At 42.2% G+C, this 13,625-nt stretch overlaps 1 protein-coding gene across 5 annotated transcripts in view; it reads left to right on the top strand.

Moving 5' to 3' along the window:
* KCNIP1 (potassium voltage-gated channel interacting protein 1) overlaps positions 1 to 13,625 on the top strand; it is a 234,084-nt gene that overhangs the window by 210,747 nt on the left and 9,712 nt on the right. For all 5 annotated transcript variants that reach the window (XM_058848938.1, XM_058848941.1, XM_058848940.1 and 2 more), the window contains one exon: positions 5,837 to 5,961. In XM_058848938.1, the coding sequence (XP_058704921.1) occupies positions 5,837 to 5,961 (125 nt within the window). The remainder of the gene's footprint in view (positions 1 to 5,836; positions 5,962 to 13,625) is intronic.

Genomic DNA, 13,625 nt, shown 5'->3' with positions numbered 1-13,625 from the left:
GCCAGGGCCTTAAACTTTAAACTGGAAAGATGTCTTTTAATATATTTTTAGAACAAGATTTTCAATAGCAACAGCTATGAGATGCTTGCAGCACAGCAAACTGTTAAAATGCATTTGTACAAAGCAAATGATCAAAAGTCTTAGGTACCAGACTAATTAAATCATTCAGCAGTTGGTTTAATCTGAGGCTTATTCAATGGCAGCTGATCTTCAGCAATGGTACATCTTAAAATTCTGAAAACACTGAAAAATAAAAAGTTATAGCAAACAAAACTGCAAAAATTACAACAACTAAATAGAACTCCCAATGAAGTCTAGGGTGTCACAGTCTGCATTCATTTCTGTCCACAAGCAGGTGTTCATCTGTGGTTTATCACAGTTGCTTCAGTTGTAGCTGTCTTCATATTTCTAAAACAATAACTATACTTTACAATTTAAACAAGTGTTTCCAATAAAACATAAAACAATTCAAATTAAACAAAATTTAAACTTAACAATAATTATTTATAACAAAAGGAAATAACAAAACCTAACTTTAAAAAATATCTAAGTTATACAGCTTAACTTAAAAACATTTAAGTCAACAGTAACATGGATTCACTATAAAATTATAAAAATATAACAAATACATCACAATTCTATGTTATCTAGTTTTAAAAATAGCCCACAATAACTGCAAATGTTACTGAAAACACTCATTCACAACAAGAATTTGCCTAATATATGCTCAAATTAGCTAAAATTCCAAAGTGCAGCCTCTCCAAAAAAAAGCCACAACACAGGATTGGGCAAGTTGTCATTTAGCTTTTGTAGCACTTTTCAGGAACATCAAGTCTAATTTTTAAATTAAAATCTAAAATCCAAATTGATATATATGCTATTATATGTGTTTTATATAACAAAAAAATTCACATTAAAATTTCCTTATTAAAATTGTTAAAAACTCAGCAAATGGGTAATATATAATTAACATAACTTTGAAATTATTAAAACAAAACAAAAATCTTTTAAGTTTCTTAGGATACAAAAATACAACATTTAAACTTTTAAATTTATTTTCAAAGGCACTTCATTTAATAAAAACTTATTTTTAAACCCAATTTTAATTATAACAATTTGCTAATTTATAAACAATACAATTTACAAAACTTCTAATTTTTTTAATTGTCTAATTAAAACTCTCTCTTTTTTTAATCCCTCTCAAAAATGTCCAGGTTTCTGTTGTTTTTTGTTGTTTTATTGCTTTACTTTCCGCGGTTCCATTGAAGTCGCTGTTACTTGTTTCAGCGGTGGTTGCTATGGCGACAGCGTTCTGCCGTGTGTTTTCCTGAACTCGGCCGTGCCGGGCTACTTTTCAAATCTGAAAAAAACTCTGAAAACTCCAACCGCATAAACTCATAATTACTTAAAACACAAAATTAACTCCAAAAGGGTACATAAACACCTTTTAAAAACTCAAGAAATCATGACTTTGTAGCAAACTCGCTATTATCCCAGCGCTTCTTCCCCGGGGGGGGGGGGGGGGGGGGAGGTGCTGACCCGCTCGTGTCTGGGTTACAGTTAAAACTCAACTGGTCAGCTACTTCCTGCTTGCTGTGCCTTTTCCTTGGGCCCCGACTACCACCCCTGTGGGCAGGCTGTTCCCTCCCCCCGGCTCCACTCCGCCTCCATCCCACCTTTCCCTTCGCCCTTCACTCCAGGCTCTAACCTGCCCTTTGGCACCCCTCGTTTCCACCGCCTTCGCATTCCAAGCATTCCGCACACATCCTCCACTTTCTTCTCTACATTTCTTATCTCTCTCAACTCCCCAACTGTGCCCATCTTCCAAGGCCAGCTTTTGTTCTTTGTTAAAGACATACTTTTCCCGCTCTATAACATTTTTCTCAGCGCCATCTTTAAGTCCAAGGGGGGATGTGTCTCCCCTTACTTTCTTTGCTACATTTCTGGCTTCTTCTGTTAAATTTTCCCAAAAATCTCTTGCTTTCTGTTGCCCTTCTGAGAGCAGCTCAGGGTTTGGGGTTTTAGGAGGCATATCATCCTCCTGTGTCCCCTTCTCAGCTGAGCTACTCTCATCTGGGGATTCTAAAGTTTGTGTTGTAGCATTCACCCCTAGTTTTGGGGTGACCAACAGACAGCTTTTTGCTGCTGTCCAGGTTTCCTGTTTCAGTCTAGCTTTTTTCAAGGCCTTAACGACCTTCCCCCACGACTTAAAATGTTTCATATTACCAGAATCTACAGTTTCATTAGCCAGAGCTCTGGTACATTTCTCCCACACCTCAGGGTGAAGAATGTCCACTGGCTGTTCTATAATACCGATTTGTAAAAGCTGTGTAACAGCAAGCATAAAATCCTTAGATTTACAGTCTACACCCCACTGTTTATATAGTTCAGATACGACCTTTATCCTTGGGTCCATCATCGTTCACGATACAGGGACGTCTCCCTCGTCTAGGAAAGGTCCAGCCTGTCCTGACCGCTGCTCCTGTTTTTCCAGGGATTCCTCGCTTTCTGGATTTTTTCCCACTTTTCCTCCCGGGTTTCGGGCACCAATTGTGGGTTTTCCAAGCAAGGCTAACACCCTTATTCCAGGAGCCAGCCCGTGGCCTCTCTCCAGGGCCACCCTGGCCAATCTACCCACAAGACATCAATATGATGGATGGCGAAGCAATGGCGTTTATTGCAGGGGAATTTGACAATTTATAACCTAGGGTCATTGTGTTACTCCCATCTACATACGTCACACCTAAGTGCTATTGGCTAATTACAGGTTTTGCTATCCTAACAGAGAGGGGGTCTAGCAGCTTCCCGTTACAATCCCGAATTCTTCCGCAACGCAATGCCCTAGACTACAACACTTTGTAAAGTGAAGTCACTGTTTGGTTTTCATTATAAAAGAAAATGTGCATATCCTATGGGCTAAGCAAATACAGATGCTATTTTGCACAAAGATACAAACCTAAGTGATTATTTTAACCTGGGCCTACACTGGAGTAAGATTACCACAGGTGAGTCTACCAGACACAGACCTCATATCCTGCTATTAAAGCAGCCACAAAAGTATGGGCAGAAATAAATCCAAACTCAGGAAATGCTACATCCCATTTTTCCATTTTTAAACACATTGTAAGGAAAACAGCTGAGAGAATGCTCTGTACTGGCTAAAGTCTTCAGCCTAGGACACAACTCACTGCAGCCACCTGGTGTGGAAGGGATTCATCCCACGATGATTTTAACAAGTGATGGAAATAATACCAGAACAAATTACCATTTATCACTACATGTAAGCAGAAGAAGCCTTCTGCATTAGTTACTGCTTCCACCTGACTAGTGAGCACAGATAACTCAACAGCAACAACAAAAAAAACTTTGCTAAGGTTCAAGCTCTTCAACTGTCACTGAGCAACTGGATGGTGCCCAGCCCCTGGGTGCGTGTCTCCATCAGCAGGGCAGGGGTGTACTGACAGCTCAGAGGGGATGAGGGTGCTGAAAGCACCAGGCAGGTCCAGGTGAGCTGGGGAGGTGACCACACTCACCCCTCACACTGGGTGCAGTCAGTCCCAAGGTCTGTTCATGCATCTGTGAATTGAAGAAGAAAATTAACTTCAAACCAGCAGCAAGGTTGTTTCCTACACTCAAATCTCCCAGGAGCAAACTGTAAACAAGGCAAAACAGAGGAAGAATGTGGTATTAGATAAAATATCATAACATCATTCCTATCAAAAGTTTAAATTTGCACATGTTTATGTATATACACTTCTGGTTGTACTTACCACCCTACAGTGAGCTTCAGTTTAATAAAACTGTACTGGTTATAAATGCAAGAGTTCATATTTCATACAGTGACACCTCTGAAGAGCTGGAGGGACTGAGCCAGCATGATCATGAAAATGTAAATAAAAGGGAATACAATGCCTATGATAAATAGCAAGGGCAGAGGAGGAAGTACCAGTCTCCTGGGTTTGCCATTGAGGTTTCTGTGGTTAATTTATAGGGTATCAGGGAATGAAAGAGGTTGAAAAGAGCTGACTTGAGAGCAAGCACTGAAAGGAAGCAAATAGCAAAAAACCCCAAATCTTTGTGGAGAGTGAGGACTATTGAGATGGATTCTCTCTCCTTTTTTCAACCACTCATTTCTTGTCCCTATTTCTCATCCCCATTTCTTATCCCTATTTTAAAGAATTTCTTCCCCATGCTTTTCTTTCTTTACAGCTTCTGCATTCCTTCATTTTGTGGCATTAATTCTCTTGCAAAGAAAATGGCTTTTCCCCCTTATTTCACATTACTTTTTCACACACTACACATTACTTGTAGCAAACATTCTTTTTCATCTCCTTTTTTCTAACAGGAGCTGTAATTTCTAGACTCTTCATCTTCCCTTTGTGTGGGGAAGGTGTGTCCTTCTGGCTTCTTTTGACCCCTTGCCAGCATTCAGACCCTTTTTCTGCACCACAAACAGCTGATACTCTGTTCCTGTCCCGTGCTGTTACCACCTCTCACCTTTATTCCCCTGCTGTGCAAGGGACCTTCAGAGCAGGATTGAGGAAAAGACTTTATCTGTTCAAGGCCTACAAATGCTCACTGTGATGATGCAGATATGGTGGATTAAGAGGATGGCTGAATTCACCAATTTTGAACCAATTTCTTAACACTGACAAAATGAAACTATGTTAATTGTTGTTAGCACTTACTGACTTGTGCCCTCCCTTAATAATGTTCAATTTAATATGTGTATATTTATGTGTATATATTTGTGTAGAATTAATTAGCTTATGAAATTACACTTTTGGGCTGGTCTGTTCTTTCACTGAGCCAGTCTGATCTGAATTCATGCCTTTCCTCTATTCAGAGTGACTCTTCCTTGCAAATTTCTATTTAAATTGTTGGCTTACAGCAGAAATTACTATGTTATGCTAGAGCCATATAACCTAAAATGTTTTTACAAGGCATGAATTGTGCAGTTTTGACAATAAGGATAGTGTTTGTTTTTATGCCAAGCAACTTTTGAATGTGGGTTGGATTTTAATGTCAACTGAAGGCTGAATCTGGTCTTTAACATTTAGAGAATCTCAAACTGATAGATATTAAGTATCTATGTATTTGGGCATTGCATACACTTCTGGGGGATGGCAGGGGAAAACATGCATCAAATATGAAGTGAGGTTATGGTAATTCAGGATGTTATAGTATTTTTCTTCCATGTAGAAGAATACTCTCCTGAATAAAATGCATGGAAGTGTTTTTCATTTTTTATCTCTTTCCCCCAAAAGTCCTTGTAAATTCAGGCTGAATTCATTCCAGATTCAGCAACTGTGGACAAATTTTGAATTTCTCCTAGGACCAAAGTGAGCTTCAATATCAAAATGCTAGAAGAAGCATTTTGATTAGCACACAGAGGAGTTTCCCTCACTGTTTACCCTCAATATAAGGTTGCTGTCTGATATGCCTGAGCATGTCTGCTCTCTCAGGTGTATTTGCACAGATTTCTCTAAGGCCAGTCCTTTGGAAGTTCCATTCCTCCATGCTGTTTCAATATTTAGGTATGAAATATCTGTGGTTGCCTTTTGGAGCAATGTGTCTGCTGCTGCCCTGCTGCTCTCAACACCATTTTGGCTCTGTGACTGGGAAGCTAATTGGCAGCCCAGGAAGAAATGTGAGCTATTGCTTTACTCCTGTGGCTTTTATTTTGCTTTCAAGAGGTTGGAAACGGTTACACAGATCAGTTCTGTTGGTGGTTTCTTTTTGATCTTTTGCTCTTGAAATCTAGTATGTCCTATCCATCATGTTAAAAGAGCAAAGGTAACAACCAAAATAAATATTTTCCTGTCTTCTCTTTCAGATAAAATTGAAGATGAATTAGAAATGACGACAGTGTGCCACAGACCCGAGGGACTGGAACAGCTTGAAGCACAAACCAATTTCACTAAAAGAGAACTTCAAGTTCTTTACAGAGGATTTAAAAATGTAAGACCAGTAGCACAATGAACAGAGTCTAATATGTGTGTTCCCACCAGCCTCAACTGCTCAGTTTGATTTTGTATTATTCCCCTGCTAAGAATTAGTAGTTTTGTATTAGATCTCCCTTACCACAGCAAAATGAGCACAATCTGCCTCTCCATCTAATATTTATGACACTGCAATCTGCCTAAAACTGTGTTTGAATGAATATTCAGCACCTAATGGTCTCATTAAACTTGTTCCCCAAATGTCAGCAAGCACACTTCAATTTCCTTAGCTGTGCCAGTACTTGAAGATAACCTGAAAATATTTTTGTGGCTACTTATTTAAGCCTTGTCGTCTCCTCATCTTCAAATAGAAGTGGTACTGGTCACTTGTGATTAGCTGCCCAGGATGGAGGTTTCATCCCTTCTCTTGTTTCAGAAATCTTGCTCTTGTAGCAGGATCTTTGTAGAGCACTTTAGCACTTGAAGGTCCTGCATAAGTAGAGAATAAGGCTGGAGTAGCAGGAGCCAAAACGAAATGAAAAGCTGGATGTGTGTTAAGACTGAGGAGACCAGAGAGAGGCTGCAGATTTCTGGGCAGGCAGGCAGCAGTGCCAGCTGGCATGACTGCGTAGAGCAGCTCCATGCCCAGCCTTGTGAGCAATGCCTCCAGCCAGGCTCCCTGGGAGCCCCGAGTCTGCAGCCCCCAAGCCTCTGCTGCTGCCTCTCAGGGGATCCTCACAATCAGCAGAAATGGATGGGGAATGTTGAGGCTGCATGGAGCAGATGCTTTATGGACCTTGAAGAATGAGTACTCATTACATGTTTGCCTGAGGGTCAGGATTTAGTCACCCAGGTGGTTTGTGCCAGCTGATGTTTTAATAATGATTAACAGGTCAGAATCAAGCTGGTTCAATAAACACAGAATGGTTTTTATATTCTCTTGCAGGACAGCTCCAGCATCAGAGACCACCACAGCAAAATGCTGACCTTTCTCAGTCAAGTCTGTTGGGTAAAAACTTGTCAAAAGAAAGCTGAGCTACCTTAAATACAGGCAGTTCTGAGGAACCTGCAGGACTTTAAGAAGAGACTTTCTTTTTGACAGATTTTTGAAATTTGTTCAAATCACATTTCCAGTGTATATTTTACTTTTCTAAGAGTTTGGTTGTTTCACCCTTTATTTCACTGCTCACCTAAGTGGGTCAAAACACAGCTCACAGCTCAGCTTCTCTGTATTTTTGTTTGGTGCGTGTGGCATATTTGTGCAGCCACTGCTGCATGCAGGAGGTCACTTCACGTGTGAAGTTGCCTAACTGAACACTGATATCTCTTCATGCTTTTGCCAGCCAGCAGGAAATCACAAGGCTTTTGAGACAGAGCTTGGCAGGTTAACACCCCAATATGAAAAGACTGCCTACAGAGGGAGGTTAAACCCTGTTTTGCTAAGATCTCTACAGTGCCTTCTAAATGGCCATTGTGGGGGGAAGCCTGTGTGGGAGAGCTCTGCTCTGTGCTGGGGGGATTTTCAGCTGTAGATGCAAACCAGTGAGGCAGACCTGGAGCACTCGGCACACAGGACATTTACCCCCTGCCCTTCCCAATTCTGTTGGCACTTTGCAGTACAGAGGCATTACTTCCCTGGGCAATAGAGGCAGACAAGGGCATTTAACATCTGACCTAAACCTAGGACATCACTGAAGGTCTTGGTATTAATTGGCAGTGATGGCAAGGTCTTGGTTTCTATCTGGGTATTAGGACAAAGCAGGCAGTTTTTATCCAGCTGATCTGCACGCAATATGCACAAAGTGCCGTATCTAAGGTTTAAACTGACATGACAGTGCAGCTTTAATGCTGGTAGCCTGGTTTCAACGGGATGAGTAATTATGCACAGGAGGCAAACTGGCTCATCTGTTACCACATTTGCTATTGTACCAAACCGTCTGTTCCTTGGGATGATGTTACAGTGCCATCTGGAGATTCAAAATCCCTGTGGCATTACAGTTATTTTCCTCCCTGCTTGTACTTACTGCTTCCTCTCAGTGATTATTGCACAGGTCCTGTTTAATCACAAGGCAACACCTGGATAATCACAGGTTCTGGCTGCAGAGGATTTGGTGTGCAGGAGTAGGGATGGTGTTCATCCAAAGGCAGCTCAGCACAGCCTGGGCTGACCTCTGGACTAGTGCCTGACCAGTGTCCTAACTCTCAGTACCTTTAAATTTGTTCTTTCTTTGTCTCTGAATTCTGTTCCCCCACCGCTCTCCAAATCATCTCAGGCTTTACCCCAGGTGTCACTAGTCTGCTCTGATGGTTTTGCCCCAGGCTGATGGAGGCTGACAATAAATTAATCTCCAGAAAAGCTGAGCATGCTAACCAGGTCTGTGGTATTGCTGCGTGGCCAAATGTCTCCTCTCTTTGCCTTCAGCTTCCTTTTCCAGCTGTGAGAGGGTGCCACCCTCCAGAATCTCTTGTTTCCAGAACCAACAGTTAGCAGTTTCCTCTGCCAGCTTGATTCTGCATGATGTGAGTGGTCTCCTTTGCACCTCTCTGCCAGCTGTGGTCACACTGCAGCCAGAGTAATGTGGGCTGTTTGGTCCCATCTCTTTGGCTGGGATTCTACAAAAGCAGCATTGCAGGCAAACCCAACAGAGCCTCTGGTGGGTCTTGCTTTGGTACAGCTCAACAAAAGAAAATGTGATACCTTCTGTCTCCAAAACCACCAGAACTATTTCAGCTAAACAGCAATATTGGCACAGGAGCAGAATGGCCATGAATAAGCAAAGGCTGAAATTAGAAGAAAGTTTCTGCCCCCCCGGAGGAGTAAAGTTTGGTAGGCAGTTATGGAATTGCAGGAAGGAGAGCAAGTATTTTTATTATTAAAATTGGTAAATTGATGTCTAATGAAGTGACCAACAATACAGAGATTTGAGCTTGGTAATTCAGGATCTTCCACTTAGGCTATGTTTCTAATGGCTTGCATTCTTTGTAATTGAGTATGTGAATTTGAAAGAACTGGGGGTTTTGTGAGATTTTTTGCTCTGTTTTGGGGTGGGGGTGGGGGGTGGTGTGTTGTTAGGGGAAATGCTTGTTAGCTGCAAGAGATAATTTCTTAATACTAAGTCAGGAAACAGCCCAAATAACAGGGGCTGCTGGAGACATCCTTACCTTGCTTTAGTGTGAGTATCTTAGCAAATCTGTAACAGAGCGTAGTATGAGATGTAATTGTACCAAAGCAGGATTATGGAGATTAAAGTAAGCAGTACAAGCAAGGGAGAAATGTTCTGCTACTTTAATAATCCCCAAAACATCTCCAAAGTGGGAGAACATAGAGCAACAAACTACATGGGATGTGAGAGTGCTTAGAGATGCAGGTCTGGATTGTGGGTTTGTCTGTGGTGAGCTCACTTACCACCTCTAATTTAGCAAAATGTGACCCCTGGGTACTCGTCCTCATGTTCTGGCAAGGGGAACTGAGGAGGGTCTGTCAGGCAGGCCATGATCAGCTCCCCTGTGGTCTCTGTGTTGCATATCTCTGAAAGCAATCAGTGAAGTTTATTTCTGATTCCAGCAGAGGAAAAATGCAACTGCCGCTTTATTTTCCTCATGGTTTTGTGGCTTGGTGTGTTTGGTTTTTATGTGGATTCAGCTCCTTTGTGGTTTAGTGATTTAAAAGAAGAGAGTAAGTTCAGGGCTTGATAGCCCTGGGAAAATGAGGGTTTTGTTCTGTGCTTGATGACAATACAAAAGACCGTGTTCACTGTTTGGCATTTTTAAAGAATTTATAGATTAAGAAAATGAGAGATGTTAACCTAAAACCCTGCTATTATAGGAAAGCCTTATGCATACTACAGTGAAGGACTGTGCTTTTCTTACTGACAAGAGGTTTTTTTTGAATGAGTGAACCTTTATTAACTTCAGTGGAATTTAAACTGACACTAAGCTCACCTGCTCTGTTTCACCAGAGAGATTTCTTTCGAGTCAGCAGAATTAAGTAGTACTATAGTACTAATGAGGCCTCTTGAGTATTATTTGGCTTCTATAAAACAAGAATTGTGATCAATTAACTTCAAATGAATTGGTAGTAGCATATGTGTCTGAAAGCAATCCAGTTACAGAGAGCTAAATGGCTGATCAATGTCAGCACTGCCTCTCTCCAGCACTCCTAGAGCTGTGATACAAACTTTCAGTTAGCTTCCAGATGGAGCATCAGAACCAATAAGGTTTGTGTGGAAATTCAGAAAATTAAGCAGGCCCAATGGCTAAAACTGCCAGGATAGCCCTGTGAGAGAGCACAGGCAGCAGCAGCCATGTGCCCATCTCTGGTAATAGACAGAGGGAAGGGACCTCAGGGACTCTGCAGCTGTGGGAAACATAGAGAAAAGAATGATTCCTCATCTACAAACCATCTTTCAGAGGGTGAAGTTGTGGTTTTTAGAGAACCTACCAGTTGTGGTATCAGGAGGAGACAAGGAAATAAATCTCGGTGTAGCCCTGTGCTGGAAAGGATGCGCCAGTTCTGTTAGCATTCAGGAACACATAATCACCGGATGATTATATGAAGGTGCTTTAAGAGCTCTGGGTGTCAGGGGTACACATACCCAAATCTGACCCAACTTGGTTTTGAGTTGAACATGTTTTTATACTCTATCATTATATAACTTACATATTAATTATTAAATTTACATTGTTCTATTATATGCATTGATTTTACCCAAGCATGGATTTCTTGTGATCCCCCCCAAACCCCTAACATAGTTTCTCATGATTCTTTAAACAATAATTTTATCTAATCACATCTAACAATTATATGATTTATCATATACTGACTACACAGGTGCAGTTTCACATGTTCTTAGTAAGCACAAGGCCTAACATTTCCCAGGGTCTACTTTTACTTTTCCCAGGGCTTGCCAAGCCTAACTTTCTTTCTAATTCCCCAAATTTTCTATGATTTTAAAATCTTTTACTATCAGTTGTGCCAGGCTTGCTTTTCAAAAGAATAACAATTTGGTGAAATACTCTGCAAGGGCCCCTGTGTGATCTTGTAGCAACAGCACTTCAGTGACCAAGGAGAACACTTTTACCCAAGAATGGCTGTACAGATGATTCTGAGTCTGATCAATGGTTAAAATATACCATAAATAAATAAATATCAGATTATTTAATGTATGTTAGGTTACAAGCTTCAGGAAACATGAATGTTTAGGAAATATTTGGGAGAATCTCATATGGAAGCTGTTAGCTTCTATTTAATTATCTTCCTTTGATGATTTCTGCTTTACAGATGAAAAACTAGCCACTTTTCTCATGATAAGGAAATGTTGAAAGGTGAGTGGGTTTTGCTGACCACCCCTTGGCTCTCCAGCTCTCTGATCATCTTGTGGATGGGGATCACAGCATCTCGAGTTGTTCTATACTGTCAGCGGTGCACCATCAAGGTGGCAATTGGTACTTGCTGTTCTTTCACCTTCAGAAGTCCTACTGTAGATGGCTTCTCGGACAGTCCAGGCAAGGTGTTCAGTTGCTGGACACCCTCTGTCTCCACAGCTGCTATTCCAAATGCCCACTTGAATCCTTTTGGGTCTTTGAAATACCCACTTTGGAGGTAGTCTATGCCCAAAATGCATGGGGCCTCTGGGCCTGTCACAATAGGGTGTTTCTTCCATTCCTTTCCAGTCAGGCTCACGTCTGCTTCCACCAAGGTAAAATCCTGCAATCCCCCTGTCACGCCAGCAATAGAAACAGATTCTGCCCCTACATGTCTTGATGGGATTAGGGTGCACTGTGCACCAGTGTCAACTAAGGCCTCATATCGTTGTGGTTCTGATGTGCCAGGCCAACGAATCCACACAGTCCAAAAAACACGATTTTCCCTAGCCTCTACCTGGCTAGAGGCAGGGCCCCTCTAAGCCTGGTTATCCTTCTTTCCTTTGGTATATGTCTTGGATGTTCCTTCAAGGGGATCGGACATGTCATCATCATCATCATACCTGGCAGTTCGGCTACAGGCAACTGGAGCTGCTTCTCTTTCGGTGGAACTTCCTTTGTGACTTTTCTCCTCCTTCAATTCACGCACCCGTTGTGCCAGAGCTGCAGTAGATTTCCCATCCCATCTCCTCATGTTTTCTCCGTAATCACGCAGGTAGAACCACAGCTCAGCTCGTGGGGTATACCTTCTCTCTGATCTGGGGAACGTCTGCGTTGAGTGCCAGGACCTCTGATCTGTACTGCTGAGATTTGGAGAAGGTCCTCTTTAATCTCATCTCATCTCTAAGTTTCTTGTGATTCTCCTCTATCTTATCTTCTAATTTCAGCAGACGTGTTTCCACAGCTGCGATTCTTGCATGTGTGGGCCCATGCACGGCATCTGCGTATGCTCGAAGCTTCTTCACCATATCCCGCACGGTCTCCTCCCTTTCATCCTGTTTCATCATTGCTAAAGCAGATGCATATTCTTGTGGCCCAAGCCGTACCAATTTTCGCCATATCACGGATGTACATGGCACCAAGTCAGGATTCTTAGTTGGTATGTCATCTGAAAAAACTATCTCTGCCACTGCCATTTCTCTCAGGCGTTGGATCCCTTGTTCGATGCTTTTCCACTGTGTTTGTTGCATGTAGAGGTCATCTACACACAGATATCTTTGGGCTACACTTTCAAGGACCCGTGCCCAGAGACTGCGAGGGTCAGCCCCCCTCATCATCCCCTGGTCAATAACTGGATCATGTGACAGGGATCCCAGATGCCTCGCTTCAGTGCCATCCAGAACTGTAGCCTCACCTGCGGCATCTCACAGATGGACTAACTAACTAATGATAGATTCATCAGGTCATCGACTGTAGTCCTTCCTCAGGCCACGAAAATCTTTCAGGGAAAAGGACTCAATATTAGCCTCTGATCTTGTGCCAGTTGCTGTGACTCTTGGTTTTACGTCAGGAGGCGTTGAGGGTCCTTCTCCTGCATCATCATCATCATCATCATCATCCACTGGTCGATCGGTTTTGTCTGTGCACTTTCCACTTCTTGTGCTAGTAGCAATAGCCACAGGTTGAGGTTTGCTGTCTGGTTTAGCTACCAGCTTTGTAACTGGGAGGTTGGCTGCAGCCTGAGTAATTGGGGTAGCTGTTGATTTATCTCCCTGTCCCCTTCCTCCTGTTTGCTGCCCTACACTATCCAGCAATGCACGGTACGCATATGCCAGGGCCCAGCTTACTGCAATGATCTTTTTTTCTTTGGAATCATCCTGACACTTCTCTTTCAGGTATTTCCCCACCTCAGCTGGATTCAGAATTTGTTCGTGTGGAAAGTCCCAAACTACAGGGTCAGAAAATTCCTTCAGGATTTGGCCCATATCCTCCCATTCTCCACCCCACTCAGGATTTTCCATGCTTGGTTCAGGGGTCTCATCAGACCCTCTAGAAATCTCAGCCCTCATTCTAGAGAGGCTGAAGACTGTATAGAGGAAATTTACCAGATTAAATGCCAGAAAGATGGTATCTTTAACATTCAGGGGGAACTGAACACTCTCCAATAGTGATGTAACCGATTCAGAGGAGAAGAAGGAAAGGAAAGGTTGAAAAGCCTCATTCCCTGCTCCTCCTCTAACAAACTGGGTGCATAACCATACCCATGAATCCTTTATATTTGGAACAGACTCCAGCACCTGAATAAACTTCTTGTAAATA

The sequence above is a fragment of the Poecile atricapillus genome, chromosome 13, assembly GCF_030490865.1.
Source record: "Poecile atricapillus isolate bPoeAtr1 chromosome 13, bPoeAtr1.hap1, whole genome shotgun sequence".
Taxonomy (NCBI): domain Eukaryota; kingdom Metazoa; phylum Chordata; class Aves; order Passeriformes; family Paridae; genus Poecile; species Poecile atricapillus.
The sequence above is the reverse complement of the archived record's forward strand: the minus strand, read 5'-3'. Positions and strand labels throughout refer to the sequence as shown.